Genomic DNA, 17924 nt, shown 5'->3' with positions numbered 1-17924 from the left:
CTGGCAGTTAACGCCCTCTGAAGGTACATACCGTAGAAATTGCCGGGAGAGAGTTACTCCTGTGCCCTGACTGGCAATGGTCACCGCTTGTGCGCGGTCTGACCGCACATGCACATTTCTTATACTTCACAGGGCGGGCTCCTTTCAGAGCTACTATCCCTGCGTATGTTTATTAGTACATCGGGGAGATCTATCATTTCTTATTACCACAAATAGCGGCAATAAGAAATGATATAAAACACGATATATAATAAATGGGCCCCAATCACTTTTTAGCTATTACCATTATTACAGTGTATTTCCAAAAGCAGCATGAGGAATAATCTGTGAGTAGTCAGCGACAGGGAAAGTGCGATGTGTCCAATTTCCTAGCATGCGCATTATAAAAAACGCATTGTGAGTCAGTTTCTCTAACGTCATCATTTCTTACTACCGCAGTCACGCCACATCTCCTGGCATACATCAGGCGCCCATGCTACGGTTCTCCTAGCTGGACCCTGGCACAGTACTTCGGCAGCTCCCACACTGACTTTTCAGAGCGTTCCTATCCATTTCAATGGCAGTAACCAGATGGGTTTCCGATTGGAGATGTATTGCAACATCTTACAGGATTGAGGTTTTTTTCTGGCCAAGTTGGATGATGCCTACTTTGGACCAAAGAGGACCTTTCACATGGATTTATAAGTAATACATAAGTGAACAAGGGGTATCAGAATGTTTTTATTTATTAAAGGATTTAGGGTGTCTATCCCAGGTTCATTGTCATATTTTCTTTACAGATGCACTACAGGTACCAGCATGCCCTGTTTGGTTCTCCAACTGCCACCATGCCCTGACAGCCATTAAAATTAGGCATCACAGGGATAGCTGGGACCTGAAGTGCACCAGTAAAGAAGAATATTAAAACTATTATTAAACATACTTTATTAACCCTACATCCAACGCCCAATGGGTGTGGTGAAAAGCCATAATACTATCAGCACAGGGCTTTTTGCCCCCTAGGGGGAAAGCATATTTGTTGCAGGCTTCACTACCCTAGGGATCCAGTCCTGGGCTGACTGGCCTGGTGCTGGTTGGCGCAACGATGGGGACCCCACGTGGAGTGTCCACCCTGCTAACATGACGACACCCCAAGCTGGTGCCAGTTGTTGAGAAATCGTGAAAGGGGATGTGGTGGGGTGTGTTGGAGGGGGGGTTGGTTCCCACGCTATGTGTTCCAATTTTGTCACTACAGGCATAAGCTTATAGGCCTATTACTGGTTAGCACATTGGGGGATACCCCATAGTTTATTTTCTTTTCAAAAACCCCAAAGCCTGTTAACCCCATCAGGTTTACAGCATTTTTGCCGGTAGAATTGAGGCAGGTTTGGGGCGGGATCAGAGTTTAGAACCCAACGGGCACTGACTGTTTACAAAACACTGTCAAATACAATGCATAGTAAATCTTGTATTGTTAACCACAACACCACCGGGGCTGCCCATCACTTACCAAACATCAGCCAACCCACTGTTTAGTACAGTAAATCTACCCCTATTAGGGGGTCATTCCAAGCTGATCGCACGTTGCCGTTTTTCGCAGCGCAGCGATCAGGTCACTACTGCGCATACGTATGCACCGCAATGTGCAGGGTACAAAGCGGATCGTTGCTGGGCGATGGATTTAACGAAGAATCCATTCACACAGCCGATCGCAAGGAGATTGACAGGAAGAGGGCGTTTGTGGGTGGCAACTGACCGTTTTCTGGGAGTGGTTGGTAAAATGCAGGCGTGTCCAAGCGTTTGCATGGCGGGTGTCTGACGTCAATTCCGGGACCGGACAGGCTGAAGTGACCGCAGCGGCTGAGTAAGTCCTGGGTTACTCAGAAGCTGCACAATGTTTTTTTGGTACCACTTGGCTGCACATGCGATCACACACTTGCACAGCTAAAATACACTCCCCTATAGGCGGCGACTATCTGATCGCAGCGCTGCAAAAAATAGCTAGCGAGCGATCAACTCAGAATGACCGCTCCTGAGCTGTGGAAAACCTTACCATGAAAAAGGGCTAAATATACATTATGGAACATGCTTGCACCTTAGTAAATCAGAATGATGTATAATGTCCATCAACATATATTGTATGCACTCAAGTGTACTAAAGTGTTTAACTGTAATGAAAAGTTACTCTACTCCTGACTGTAACATTTGTTTTGCCAATCCCAGAGTGTTATATAACTGTGTGTGGCTGGAACCATTAATGATTCATGTGTGCTGTAACGATCATTTACAGATTACACAACGTCCAGCAGGAGTGCCTGTCACATGGTTACTGCTTGGGTGTGTCACACGTTGGTGAACTCGCTGAACCAGCTACAGGGAATCTGTGGGACACTGTTACTGTAGGCGTCAGATAGAGATAAGTACAAATCCGGCTAAGGAGGAGAGCTAATTTACACCTGGCAAGGGATACAAATGCACATTTTTGGATTCAGAGAAACTTACAGTACAGAATTACTGGGTAACTTTACTTTTTTTGCACTAGAAGGTCCTGGATGGGCTAGGGCCTGACCCTCTCCCAAATCTATCCACGTATTTAGAATCCTGTGTAAACCAACCAAACATTTTGTCCTGTATACAAATAAAGCTACCCAGTGTTTGTGTTTAATGAACCTAGTAACCAGCGCTTTCAATACATGCAAAAAAATATAATAATACATTTACCTTCCTTGCATTGCAACATGGTTTTCCTAGGGAAAATTTACACCTTTTGGCATAACTTCAGACTTTGGTGGTCATTTCGAGTTGATCGTAGCTGTGCTAAATTTAGCACAGCTACGATCATGTTTCCAGACATGCGGGGGGACGCCCAGTACAGGGCTAGTCCGCCCCGCATGTCAGTGCCGGCCCTTCCCCCGCACAAATACAAAAGCATCGCACAGAGGCGATGCCTTTGTATCTGTGGAGTAACTCCCGGCCAGCACAGCTCCTGCGGCTGGCCGGGAGTTGAGTGTCGCTGCCGCTGGCTGGAGCGGCTGCATGAGACGTAACGTGGCCGCCGCGCCACGGCTTCCCCAACGGTCCGGCCACGCCTGCGTTGGCGAGACCGCGCCTACTGAATGGTGGCTTAACGCCACCGTTCAGCCCCCTCCGCACTGCGGCACCGGTGCATGTGCAGTTCCAACCTGATCGCTGCGCTGCGACAAACTGCAGCGAGCGATCGGGTCGGAATGACCCCCTTTGTCCAAAAGGTAAGAGGAACAGCCAAGGTGCCGCATGAAATTAGGGGGTGTGGCCTTCGTGGATAGGGGGCATGACCTCATGGGAAATGCAGCGATTGCAAGCCCCGCCCCCGTTCTGTCACTATGGGGGGCATGCCCAGTGCTCTGTGAGCTGCTGGCCGTGCCCCCAGTCTCTCCCTCTCCCGTGAATAGACGCTGCACACAGGTGCACAGCATCTACTCACCACTGCAAGTGAGAGGGGGCCTCCCAACCGACCTCCCCCCACAGTGTTCCACGGGTGGGACGGCAGGACAGTGCCCGAAAAACAGGACTGTCCCACCAAAATCGGGACATTTGGGAGGTATGCATTTGTGGTGGATTTGGAATCGTATGTACAGAGCCTGCATCTGTGACATTACGTGCTTGAACACAGCAGTTGCACCACCCCTAAATACGCGCTTGTGAGAACAACTGTCTTCACTATTAGCACAGATTTTCACAAGCCCTATCCATTCCTTGGTGCAAGAGATATGACTGAAATTGCGAGTATTTCTGTGTAAGCTTATCGCAAACCTATCAACGCGCCCATGGCAAATTTATTTTAAGTGCCACCCAGTTACACCCTAGTGGAGATCCGGGTGACTTCTCTGCTACTCTGAATAGCTCCGCAGATCTGCAGAGATACAGGCCGGGATGTTATGAAGTCTGAGTTCTGCGGCTGTGCGGGATGCATCAGTCAGCAGTCGGCAGAGCAATCACAGCCTCAGAATGAGTCTCTCCCCTGAGGCTGCTGCTGATCTCCACGGGCCAGTGGAGCAAGTGATGGGCTCCTCCAATCAGAGCTCAGCACATGCTCCTCTGACCCCTCAGCACAGTTGAGTTATTACCCAATAGTGCATTACCCCAGCCGGACCCCATTATCTGCCTGCAGCTTCCGCCGCTATCACCAGATCCCTTCTCTCAGCAGGGCACCCTGAGTGTCATTTCCGTTTGGAAGGTGTGTCTGGTCAAGCGCTGCTTCATCTCAGACCCAGGTGACCGGATCCTACAGCCAGCCTAAGTAAGCTTCTGCATACGCAGGCTGGCCGATGCCTGTAACCATTGCGAATCGCAACCGATGGTCACGATGGTCGGGATGGTGATCCGAAGTTGCATCCTCGGGTGCTCACTAATGCAATCAGGTGGCATCTATCTCCTGCAGACGTCTCCTGCTGGATTTGCATTTTTATGACACAGAATTGCACAGCCGATTATTTGCGGCTGTTTAATTCCTTACAATCATGAATCAGGCCCACAGGATATTTGCACCTGCTCGGGATGCGGAAATTGCTCAACTACGTGAACACCGGCATTGAATCAGGCTCAGGCTCTTAGAGTACTGTAGCAGTGGATTGCTTAAATCTGATCTAGAACCTTGCAGGTGTAAACAGTGCAGTGTAGATACTGACAACTGGAAAGTTCTTTAATTGAACACAGTTTTGGAAAAGAACATTTGTAGTAATAAGCATTTATCCACTTAACTGACATTTTTCCCCCCACCAAACCGCTCAGAAATTGTCTTTTATTTTATTACTTAATCAAGTTTAAAAAGTATTTTTAATATTATAAATATTTTATTTAAAAAAAATAGATATCTAGGGGATGTTTTGCACCCCCCCCCCTGTGTCCAATGGCCCCCCATTATAACTTCCCAATCCCATTGGCAATAGACCCCCCCATGGTCTTGAATCATAATAAAAGTAGCCCCCACAGCCGCTTAGTAGTAAAAAAAAAATTCCATGTTTTGTAAACCAACCTCCCACCATGTAAAAAGTCCCTCCCCCCTTTCCTTCTCTTACCCTGTTATTTCCCCCACCCCCTTCACCTCTGGCATCATAGATCTTTATTTTACCCCTCACCCACCCCCACTGATGAAAAATCCAACAGTGGGTAACCCCCACGAACATATACACCCCCCCCCCTCCCCCACACACACACTTGCAGAGCACAGTGCATTGTCTGTCATGGGGATGATCAGTCCCCCCTGCTGCAGATGATCTCTGCACTCGCAGAGATCAGCCAAATAGCGATGAGTGGGGAAATAAGGTCCCCTCCTCACAGTTTGATCCCCAGCGCATCCTTGTCACATTCTGGGACGGGATTCTGGCAGTGATGTCGGCGGTCATAGGAGCCAGAGGAGATCCATCTAAAGCTGGGGCACAGAGCGGGGCGGTACGGTCGCATGTGATGCAATCTTGCCAGCTGAAGCACTTCTAGCTCCGTTCGCATCACATGCGATGGCGCCAGTTAAGTGGTTAAATAAACCAAGTTTTGCTAATGAATTACTCTTAATTAATGGGTTATACAGTATGTAGGTCTACACATTGCGTACTTAGCTTATGCAGAAATATCTTGTAGACAAAGATCTCACAGCCACCATTATACTCAATGATTATTTAAAGGGACATAAAGTAAAACAATGGGGGTGATAAAAGGTCCGGTCACACACTAAATAAGGAAGCAACGTACCGATGTCCAGTACATTGCGCATGCGCCTGACACCTCCTGCGCACGTGCAGTGCCGGTCTTGAGTTGTCAGCTGACTGACAGTCTGCAGCTGTTTGGGGCGGCGAGGCGGTGGCAAGGTGCTCCATGTCATAAAATGTAGGCATGTTGACTCCGTTTTGTGGGCGGGCTGAGCCCAGGGTATCTGTCTCCCAACTGAGATTCCCTGGCCTTAGCGGCGGAGCTTTGGTGGCTGGTCTGCGTAATCACATGGGTCTCTCTGCCGGCCTATGGTGTCGCAGGTGATCCGATGCTGTTTCCCACGGACGCAGCACTTGATCACACATGCATCCAAGAGACACCTACTTATACCAGATGCCTCCTGCTGCATTACCACATCTGTGCATCACTGCTGCTTCCAAGTACTGTAAGTTTGTCAAGATCCTGGAGCAGCGATTCTCCAAATACGCCAATCTGAGAACGCTGCCCGTGACACCTTACTGATTATCTCAGCATGTGTTGTAAATCCATGCGGCAACTGTCACCAGCAGAAGTACCAGTCGCTGCGCCAGCCAGGCCAAGCGACTTTGAGGGACCACGCCCAGGACGAGCTTCTGCTCTCACCCGCACACATAGTTATTAATGCTTAAAAAGGTTAGGTAGCCTGAACCTCTGTCGAGGCTTTGGGTTTGTACAGCACAGACTACCAGAACTAAAAATACGGCTGGTGTCATGGTTAGCATTACAGCCTCGCAGCACTGAGGTCATGGGTTCGATTCCCACCATGGCTCTAACTGTGTGAAGTTTGTATATTCTCCCCATACTTGCGTGGGTTTCCTCCGGGTACTCCGGTTTCCTCCCACAATCCAAAAATATACTGCTAGGTTAATTGGATCCCTACAAAATTAACCATAGTGTGAATGTGTGTGCATGTACATGTGGTAGGGAATATAGATTGTAAGCTCCACTGGGGCAGGTATGTGTGCGCTATATAAATAACTGGTAATAAATAAATATGTGATGCTCTCTCTGAGTCACCCCCAATGTTATAACAACTAAAACATGATAGGCACATTACGTTTCCTATACGCGCCTGTCTTCCATGAAACGCCAACTTTATTGTTTAGTTTTGCTTAAAAAAAAAAAATTATAAAAAAAAACTTTCTGCTTTAGTTTTACTTTAATAGATGAACAATTTTTTTTTTGTTTTTTAGGTTTATGTTTCTTACCTTTTTGTATATGGTTCCTATGATGGAAGTTTTGATTTTCATAGCGGTCAGCATGTTGAAACGTTGATAGAGTTGTAGGATTAATGTCTGCAAGATAGTGACCACAAGCAGACCAAGGGCAAACATGTAGCCAGACCAGGACCCTTCTGGGCGGTTTTCGCAGAAAGCGATCATTTGTCTAAGAAAAAACAAAAATAGACAAGAGATATTACATTTTCCGAGGTTTTTTTTACATCACATGTAGCTTCACATAAAGCTATAAGGTTTCATACTTTGGGAAGCAAATAATTCCATGCTCCCTCTATACTACATCTCTCATGGTGCTTAGTTATACCCCTCTCAGACCGCATTCCCGGGTCCAGCCCGAGTACACTGGACACGGGTTTCAAGCTGTAAAACCTGTTCACACCGCTGGCTGGAGCCGGGATATTGCCGGAACCTACCTCTGCAGGTGCTAGAAGATGAAATGCCTGGACTGCGACTCTCCCTTGGCTGTGAACGGGACCAGGGTCATCACACTGCTCTGTAACCCGGGTTAGATTCCCAAGTCACTGGTCACGGGTTAACCCTTAACCCCACCCTCCCCAAGCCGCAACCTGGGTTAACCCAGGTTTTGGGGGCGTTGTGAAAGGGGTTTAAGGAGGAGATTTATCAAAGTTTGGAGAGAGATAAAGTAGCAGCCAATCAGCTCCTAAATGTCATGGTACAGGCTGTGTTTGAAAAATGACAGGAGCTGGTTAGTTGGTTGAACTTTCTAAGCGATGATACATCCTCGCAACTTAAAAACATATGTTCAGATTTTTATATCAGGAAAATATAAATTTATTGCAAAATACTTTACATTCTTGTTTATTACACTACTTCAATTTTAACCATTGGGGTTAATTGTCAGCTTGGACCTATTTAATTAGATCCAGCAGTCCTGCGCATAGTGGCCCTCATTCCGAGTTGATTGCTAGCTGCCGTTGTTCGCAGCGCAGCGATCAGGCTAAAAATCGGCATTTCTGCGCATGTGTATGGGACGCACTGCGCACACGCGTCGTACTTTCACAAAAGCCGATGTAGTTTCACACAAGGTCTAGCGACGCTTTTCAGTCACACTGCTGGCCGCAGAGTGAGTGACAGGAAGTGGGTGTTTCTGGGAGGTAACTGACCGTTTTTGGGGAGTGTGTGTAAAACGCAGGCGTGCCTGATAAAAACGCAGGCGTGGCGGGGGAAACGGAGGCGTGGCTGGCTGAACGCAGGGCGTGTTTGTGACGTCAAAACAGGAACTAAACAGTCTGAAGTGATTGCAAGCTAGGAGTAAGTCTCGAGCTACTCTGAAACTGCACAATCTTTTTTTTGTAGCAGCGCTGCGATCCTTTTGTTCGCTATTCTGCTAAGCTAAGATACATTCCCAGAGGGCGGCGGCCTAGCGTTTGCACTGCTGCTAAAAGCAGCTAGCGAGCGATCAACTCGGAATGAGGGCCAGTGTCCAGCATTTTACATGGAATCTTTGCGTTACTGCGTATTACCCGAGGGTTTAACGCGCTGGGAAAATGTATTGCACTTGCGCACACCCAGTGAAATGCGTTCGCAGCTCACTCATGCGAACGCCTCTGCCTGATTGACAGGCAGAGGCGTTCGTGGAGCTGTATAGTTCCACAGCAACTGGCGGGCCACATGTTGTTTGTTCCTGGCATACTGTATATAAGAGAAAATACAATCTCAACACGTTAAAAGCAAATAGTTACTGGGTTGTTGCCTATGCATGCAGGGAATTGATCTTGAACAGTATTGGCTTACTATGGCGTAGAACGGAGGCCCCGCAGTGACTATGCAAAGCATAAAGAAGCTGACTCATTCTCCTCATGGCTTGTGTCTATATATAATCAGCATATTAACTACTTCATGTCAGTCTACTGTATTATGAAAATAACTCAAAGAACAAATACCTCCATCTGCTAGCCTGGAGGCTTTACAAACACAAACGTATGGCAAAAGGATCTATGTATCCACAGTGTAATCTGATCAAATTGCAGTTAGAAAGCGTATGAACTCAAATTAGACACTTGTTTCCAATTTACACTGTACAAAACACACCTTGCCAAAGTTGGTATCCGGATAATAGGTCGACACCATAATAGGTCGGCTGTCAATAAGTCGACAGGTACAAAAGGTCAGCAAATGAAAGGTCGGCATGCATTAAGGTCAACAAGTTCAAAAGGTCAAATGACAATGCTCAACACACAAATGGTCGACAAAAGTTTTAATTAGTTTTCTTTACATGTTTTCCCAATTTTTGGCTTGATATACTATCACGTGGGAATAGTAACTTGTGACGAGTGCCGTGGTAGCAGAGCGAGGCATCTTGCCCGAAGCGTAGTGAGTGCAACGAGCCCATGAGGGTACATGTTTCCACTAACTGTGGTCACTTATGATGAATTACCATTTCTGTGTCGACCATTTTCATGGCAATCTTTTGACTCTGTTGACCTTTTGTAACTGTCAACCTTACCCACTGTCTACCTCTTACCTATTGACTTTCTGTCCCTGTTGATCTTTTGACCCTGTCACTCTAACGTATGTCGGCCGCATGTGGTCGACCTAATGACTGTCTACCTAGATACTGTAGATCAGGCATGTCCAAACTGCGGCCCTCCAGCTGTTGTGAAACTACATATCCCAGCATGCCCTTACACAGTTTTGTTGTCAGAGAATGCTAAAGCTGCGTCAGGGCATGCTGGGATGTGTAGTTTCTCAACAGCTGGAGGGCCGCAGTTTGGACATGCCTGCTGTAGATCTTCTATACCACACGTGCCAAAGATACAGATCATTTCTTTATGTAGGCTCTTTACCTGCTGATTTTAATATTCATACAATTACTAGTATTTATACTGCTAGTAAAATCATGTAAATGGTTATAGGAATGGAACCCATTAGTCCAATGAACCCATATTTGCGCTTGCGATCTTGAGCCTTTTTTGCGTTGCACTGCAGATATTTTCAGCATTGTCTGCTCCATTAACTTGCCAATAAACACATTAGGATCAAAGGACTGTTCCCCCAGTTACAAGTTCAAATGGTAACACAGTGGTTAGAGGGGCCATAAAAAGCATTTTCAATTATCTTCCAGCAATGTTAGGGACAACTCTGCCTGAAAGGTGGATGAGACTGCAACTATCAGGCACAAGAGTGGCGTAAGGGCCATTCACTTACAGAAATGCTGATAAATCACATGCAACAGCATACCTCTCATTATTCAGAATTTGAAAAAAAACTAACAGACCACACACCCTATCTGTCAAGTAAACACCCTCAAAGCGACATTTTATCATGACTATGGACTCATCTAGTCAGCAGCCCTTAGCAAGTCGATTGGCTGGTTACGGGAGATATGTATTCAACCATGGAGAGAGAGAGAGAATGTGGAAAGAGATAAAGGGGTATATTCAATTGAAGTCGAAAGCTGCTGTCTGTCGAAAAGACGTCAGTTTTCGATTTTTTAAAATCGAATCGTGATTCGACCTATTCAATATAACCCCAAATTTTTCGACAAGTCGATGAATTCGACTTGTCGAAAAGCACGTGGATCGGCGAAATAGCTGCCGACCCACGTGCTTGTGTCCATCTCAGTTCGACTTTAAAAAAATCGAGTGAGATGGGGAGAGCAGCGCCGGGGACGGGGAGAGCCGAGGCGGGGACGGGGTGAGCAGCGCTGGAGGATGTCACAGCCAGCAACGTCCACCCTGCTCCAGCAAGCGAGACCTCGCTTGCTGGAGCTGGGTGGACGCTGCCATGAGCGGCAGCTTTGAGAGAGGGGGAGACTTGGAGCGGCGGCTGACCAGGAGCGGCTGCTGTGAGAGAGGGGGAGACGGGGAGCGGCGGCTGTGAGAGGGGGGTCGGGGAGCGGTGGCTGTGAGAGAGGAGGGACGGGGAGAGGGGTACACGGGGAGTGGCGGCTGTAAGAGGGGGGACGGGGAGCGGCGGCTGTGAGAGGGGGGACAGGGTGCGGCGTCTGTGAGAGAGGAAGGACTGGGGGGGGAGACGGGGGAGAGCCGCGGGCAGATGGGGGGACAGCAGCGGCTATATAGCCGCTGCTGTCCCCCCGTCTGCCCGCGGCTCTCCCCCGTCTCCCCTCCCACATCTCAATTTGACTTTTTTTAAAGTCGAATTTAGATGTCCATTGAATAGCCCAGGTCGGGTCCATTCCGACAAATGAATGTCGGAATGGATCCGACTTCAATTGAATATACCCCAAAGTACCAATCAATCTATAAATATCTAACTATACTAAACGACATTGACTGGAAAGTTTTGTTTCATGGTAAAGACACAACGGAAATGTGGGTAGCTTTTAAAGGGTTGCTTATATTAGCAATATTCGCAAATTCATTCCCATGAGCAGTAAACGCAGGAGTACTAAACCCAAGCCAATGTGGCTCAATAAGGAGGTCAAAGTAGCAATGGCTAAAAATAGGCGTGCTTTCAAAACATTTAAATCTAATAAAGGGGAGGAGTCATTCCAGCATTATAAGGAATGCAATAAAAAATGCAAAAAAGTCATAAGGGCAGCTAAAATTGTAAACGAAAAACTAATTGCTATAGAGAGTAAAACCAATCCTAAAAAGTTTTATAAATACATAAACAGTAAAATGTTAAAGAAGGAGAACATAGGCTTATTAATAGATGAATTGGGAGCTTTGATAAACGATGATAAAATAAAAGCTGAAATACTGAACACATTTTTTCCCTCAGTATTCACCAGGGAGGATCAGACGGTGGGACTAGTGCATAATGATAGTGAAGGTAATGACTCTAGGCTTGATGCCTGTTTAAGTGAGGAATAGTCCTGGAGAGACTAAGCAACATAAAGATTAATAAATCACCAGGCCCAGATGGTTTTCATCCGAGGGTTATTATGAAGCTTATTTAGCTAGCAAAACCCCTTTAGATGATTTTCCATAGTCCAATTACATCAGGCATGGTACCAAAGGATTGGTGCATGGCTGAGGTAGTGCATTTATTTAAAAAGGGAACTAAAAATAATCCTGGTAACTATAGACCAGTTAGTTTAACCTCTATAGTGGGTAAAATATTGGAAGGTATTTTGAGGAATAGCATACAGGATTATCTACAGGTTAATAAGATTATTAGCAAAAGTCAGCATGGGTTTTTAAGGGACAGATCATGTCAAACTAACTTAATCAGCTTCTATGAGGAAGTGAGCAAGAATCTTGACCAGGGAAAAGCAGTGGATGTGTGTATTTAGATTTTGAAAAAGCCTTCGATACAGTGCCTTACAGGAGACTGATCATCAAATTAAGGGAACTTGGCCTTATATACTGTACTATTACACAAGGATAGGTAATTGGCTGGATAACAGAGTACAACGAGTAATGGCAGGGCCGGCTCCAGGCACGTTCGACTAGAGCGGCTGCGCGGGGCGCCACCCTTTATGGGCGCCGCGCGCTGGCGCCGCCATCTTTGTGCCTGGAGCCAGCCTGCAGTGCTGCCTGGCATAAACTTAAGTTGTTGTCTATGCGGCTGTGCGGCGTCTGACGTTAGACGCCGGCGCCGGGCAGCCGCGCACACAGGAGTTTAGAAGAGCCGCCCGCGTCCTCAGCGGCATTCCCCCTCCCGCCACAACCACAGGTATCGTGGATCGGGCTCTGTGTGGGGGCACTGTTGGGGCATATCTTTCACTGTGGGGCAATTATGTATCTGGAAATGTGGGGGCATGTATGTCTGCATTGTGGGGGTATATCTTTCACTGTGGGGGCGTTTATGTATCTGGCACTGTGGGGGTATATCTGCACTGTGGGGGCATTTATGTATCTGGCACTGTGGGGGCATTTATGTATCTGGCACTGTGGGGGTATTTATGTATTTGGAACTGTGGGGGCATTTTATGTATCTGGCACTGTGGGGGCATTTTTGCATCTGGCACTGTGGGGGCATTTATGTATCTGGAACTGTGGGGGCATTTATGTATCTGGAACTGTGGGGGCATTTATGTATCTGGAACTGTGGGGGCATTTATGTATCTGGAACTGTGGGGGCATTTTATGTATCTGGCACTGTGGGGGCATTTATGTATCTGGCATTGTGGGGGCATTTATGTATCTGGCACTGTGGGGGCATATCTGCACTGTGGGGGCATTTATGTATCTGGCACTGTAGGGTCATATCTGCACTGTGGGGGCATTTTATGTATCTGGCGCTGTGGGGGCATTTATCTGGCACTGTGGGGGCATTTATCTGGCACTGTGGGGACATTTATCTGGCACTGGGGGCATTTATCTGGCACTGTGGGGACATTTATCTGGCACTGGGGGCATTTATCTGGCACTGTGGGGGCATTTATCTGGCACTGTGGGGTCATTTATCTTGCACTGTGGGGGCATTTATCTGGCACTGTGGGGGCATTTCTGTATCTGGCACTGTAGGGGCATTTATGTATCTGGCATTGCTGGGGGGCATGTCATGTGTTGCTGGCACTGCTGGGGGCATATCTGGCACTGTGGGGGCATTTATCTGGCACTGTGGGGTCATATCTGGCACTGTGGGGGCATTTATGTAGCACTGTGGGGTCATATCTGGCACTGTGGGGGCATTTATCTGGCACTGTGGGGACTTTTCTGTATCTGGCACTGTGGGGGCATTTCTATATCTGGCACTGTAGGGGCATTTATGTAGGGACATATCTGGCACTGTGTGGCCATTTATGTATCTGGCATTGCTGGGGGGCATGTCATGTGTTACTGGCACTGCTGGGGGGCATGTCATGTGTTGCTGGCACTGCTGGGGGGCATGTCATGTGTAGCTTGCACGGCTGGGGAGCATATCATGTAGTGTTCCCGCTAGGTGTCTGTGGCTAGGCAATGTGTCTAACGTGCTCTGCCTGGCGCAAAGTGTCTAACGTGCTCTGCCTGGCGCAAAGTGTCTAACGTGCTCTGCCTGGCGCAAAGTGTCTAACGTGCTCTGCCTGGCGCAAAGTGTCTAACGTGCTCTGCCTGGCGCAAAGTGTCTAACGTGCTCTGCATGGCGCAAAGTGTCTAACGTGCTCTGCCTGGCGCAAAGTGTCTAGGAGGTTCTACCTGGTGCAGTGTGTATTAACTGCACTACTGTGTGGTGTAATGCGAATTGCCACTATTATGTGGCCACGCACCTTCCCCACGAAGCAACGCTCCTAAATTTTGCTGCGCGCCGCCATGCTTTACCATGTAGGTAAATGAGCACTAAGCATTACAGTATGTACATCATTTTGCCCTCCTAACTTAAAAATGTGCCCTCCCTGCCCTAAAAAGTGAACATTATCGTGTAGCTGGCACTGCTGGGGGGCATATTGTGTGTAGCTGGCACTGCTGGGGGGCATATCATGTCTATCTGGCACTGCACATTGTGTATCTGGCACTATACTGGAGACATTATGTGTATCTGACACTACACTGGAGACATTGTGTGTAAGGAACACTACTGTGGCTGTTATGTGTAAGGCTGCTAATTGTGTGTGTAGAGGGGGTGTGAAAACATATTTATTTACAGTCTAATAATATGAAGTCCTGAGGCCACGCCCACTTTCCAAGAGGCCACGCCCACTTTCCCTGGAGCGCGCGCGACTTTGGCGCGCGCATAGGGGGGGGGGGTTTACATGTTTTCGCTCAGGGTGCTAGTAGGCCTGGAGCCGGCCCTGAGTAGTGGTCAACGGGATATTCTCCAGCTGGGCACCAGTAGTCAGCAGAATACCACAAGGGTCCGTACCTGGCCCGCTACTGTTCAATATATTTATCAATGATCTAGGAATAGGCCCAGAAAGCACAGTGTCAATCTTTGCAGATGATACTAAACTGTGTAAGGTAATTAATTCAGAAGGCGATGTGGTGTCTCTACAGAATGACTTATTTAAACTTGAAACCTGGGCGTCTAAATGAGGAATGAGGTTCAATATAGAAAAATGCAAAGTTATGCATTTTGGACAAAAAACAGACATGCATCCTACACTCTAAATGGGGAAAATTTACGGGTAACCGTGGTGGAAAAAGATTTGGGGGTGCTCATAGATAATAGGCTTAGTAACAGTACACAATGTCAAAATGCAGCAAAGAAGGCAAATAAAGTGCTTGCGTACATAAAACGGCGCATTGGGACAAGGATGTAATCCTGCCACTGTACAAATCATTGGTACGTCCACACCTTGAATATTGTGTTCAATTTTGGTGACCATATTATAAAAAACATATCGAGGAACTAGAAAGAGTTCAAAGACGAGCTACTAAATTGATTAAAGGGCTAGAGACACTGGAGTACGAGGAAAGGCTTACTAGGTTAAATATGTATACACCAGAAAAGAGGCATCTAAGAGGAGACATTATTAATATATTCAAATATGTAAATGGTCATTATAAGGAGTTAGCAGGGAATCTGTTTATTAAAAGAACTCTGTATAGGACACGTGGGCACTCGCTGATGCTAGGGGAGAGAAAATTCTGTACACAACGTAGGAAAGGGTTCTTCACGATAAGGGCAATAAAGATTTGGAACTTCCTGCCGGAGAAGGTATTAATGGCAGACTCTGTAAATGCATTTAAAAATGGATTGGACACATTTTTAACTGGAAACAGTATCCAGGGTTATAGCATTTAGCATAGTGACATTAATATCTGGGAGTAAGAATCATAGTTGTCAATTGGTACTAAACCAGTACTTTAGCAGGTGCATTATAATATGAACAGCTTAACACAGAGTACAGATTGAACCCGATGGGCATTTTGCCTCTTTTCAACCTCACTAACTATGTAACTATGTAATCAGTTCCTAACTGCCACATTGCGGCTGTTTTTGAAATATGACAGTTAGGAGCTGTAAATTTTACTCACTTTAATATCTGAGGGCTTGTAAATGCCAGAACATCAGCGACTACCTTCATGAAGGCCACTTGAATAAGTGAGTATTTGAATGTGTTCCATAATGCCCGCAGCAATGATACTCTCTTGGAAGCGGAATCCTGTGAAAATATGAGGTAAGCAACAGCCAATTTAATTCCCTCACAATCATTACTTTCTGCTGCGGGGTACACTGGGCTCCACAAGGATTGGACAATGGGGTGTAGAATAGGATCTTGATCCGAGGCACCAACAGGCTCAAAGCTTTGACTGTTCTCAGAATGCACAGCGCCGCCTCCAGGGCCGGTGCAAGGTTTTTCGGCACCCTAGGCAAAACTTCACACACACACACACCCCCCTCCCACACCCTATAGCGGGTTGGGAAAGGTATCCCGGCGCCTAGGATGCCGGGGGTCAGAAGAATGATAGCTGCATCCTGACGCTCAGTATCCCAACATCTTGTGGGAAAGTATGCTAACCCTCCCTTCTTGCAGTCTAATCCTAACACCCCCCACCCCCTTCCCCCACACACACTGCAGCCTAACCCTCCCCTCCTGCAGCCTACCCCCAACCCTCATGCCGGAGTGTTAGAGAAGGAGCGGCCTGGGGGGATATAGGACACCCTGCTCCCCAGTCCAGGCCACCTGTCGCTGTATTAGAAATTACAAAAAATAATAATTATCCTCCTAAACGGAGCGGGTGGGGAAGGAATGTGGTGTTCGGTGCTTCTACTGAATCTGCCTATGCCCTCACCAACTGCAGGCCACTAGTGATATAGTATTCATGCAGGGAACTTCTGTAACTAACAGAGTGTGAGGTACATATAGCAATACATGTACTGGTTGTTTCCCAATAAGCCCTATGGTACACATCCACTCACACGGACAAGCACACACACTGTACTGAGACACACACACACACACACAAAAACACTGACACTTACACTGAGGCACACACTCTCTCATACTGAGACACACACTGTCACTCACACTGAGGCCCACACACTCACACTGAAGCACACACACTCATACTGAGGCACACACACACTGACACTCATAGTGAGGCGCACACACACACACTCGTACTGAGAAACACACACACACACACACTCAGACTGAGAAACACTCATACTGAGACACACACACACACTGACACTCATAGTGAGGCACACACACTCGTACTGAGACACACACACAGCAGTTACCTCCTCCAGCTCAGACTGCAGGAGCCAGTGTCAGATAGAATGGGCAGAGCAGCAGACAGACCGCCGGGGACCTGGCAAAGTCGGGGGCGTGGCCTAATCACGGACCTGTGACCACGCCCCCTTTATAAAAACAAACACAAAACCCACCATCAAGCACCGGGCTCCGGAACCAGCCCGGCAGAGGGTATACAGGACCAGCCGAGGGGGAGACTACCTCGCCGCTCCCACTGTATAACTTCTCCAGAGGTGGTGAATCCGGAGAGTCAATGGTGGATCCTGGGACACTAGGTAGTGTACAGTGGCCTGGAATGGCCAAAAAGCTTCAGCTGCTGTCAGTAAGTTCAGCAGCGCTGCAGGACCGCTTGCAGCGCTGCTACTAATGTGTCCATGCCGCCGGGTGCCCTGCAGCTGCAGTGCTGCTATTATAGCAGTCACATGGGGGCTACAGGGCAGGGGGCTAACAGACAAAATTATCAGGGCCCCTGACAGCATCTGTGTGCCGCCCCCTCAGGTCCTGGCGCTCATAGGCAGCTGCCTAAAGCTGCCTAATGGAAGCGCCGGCCCTGGCCGCCTCCTATATCACCCCGTCTCCCAGCACAGGAGCTCAGTTTTGTAAGTTGGTGCTGCAGTAAGCAGGCACTTAACAGAGGGGCTGCTCCAAGCAGCCCTAAGAAAAGCTTTTTATGAGGTAAAAAGTGAAGACTTCAAGGGCAGCATCGGTGGTAAATGTCTTGTGACATTCACTGCTGCAGCTCCAGCTCTCCCCAGCGGTGCTGTACACTCCCGAGACCTGGTTGCCGGGTACCTACAGCGGAGGCTCCGGTTTTCTTCACGTTAGACACACACGGCTGGGGCTCTCCAGGGTCGCGTGGCCGCGCTTCGGGCGGTGGTAAGTGGGTCCCGCTTGCGGGACCCGGTCTTTATCGCGATCCGGCGCGGTCAGTG

At 47.8% G+C, this 17924-nt stretch overlaps 1 protein-coding gene across 1 annotated transcript in view; it reads right to left on the bottom strand.

Annotated features, from left to right (window-relative positions):
• The window catches only part of LOC135050147 (multidrug resistance-associated protein 1-like), a 139273-nt gene that overhangs the window by 75819 nt on the left and 45530 nt on the right, over window positions 1–17924 (bottom strand). Inside the window, exons 4-5 of the mRNA XM_063956342.1 lie at window positions 15770–15897; window positions 6912–7089 (exon numbers count right to left, since the gene is read on the bottom strand). Of these exons, the coding sequence (XP_063812412.1) occupies window positions 6912–7089; window positions 15770–15897 (306 nt within the window). The remainder of the gene's footprint in view (window positions 1–6911; window positions 7090–15769; window positions 15898–17924) is intronic.

The sequence above is a fragment of the Pseudophryne corroboree genome, chromosome 2 (assembly GCF_028390025.1).
Source record: "Pseudophryne corroboree isolate aPseCor3 chromosome 2, aPseCor3.hap2, whole genome shotgun sequence".
In the NCBI taxonomy this organism is placed as follows: Eukaryota; Metazoa; Chordata; class Amphibia; order Anura; family Myobatrachidae; genus Pseudophryne; species Pseudophryne corroboree.
Note: the sequence above shows the minus strand (reverse complement) of the source record. Positions and strands in the feature narration are given on the sequence as shown.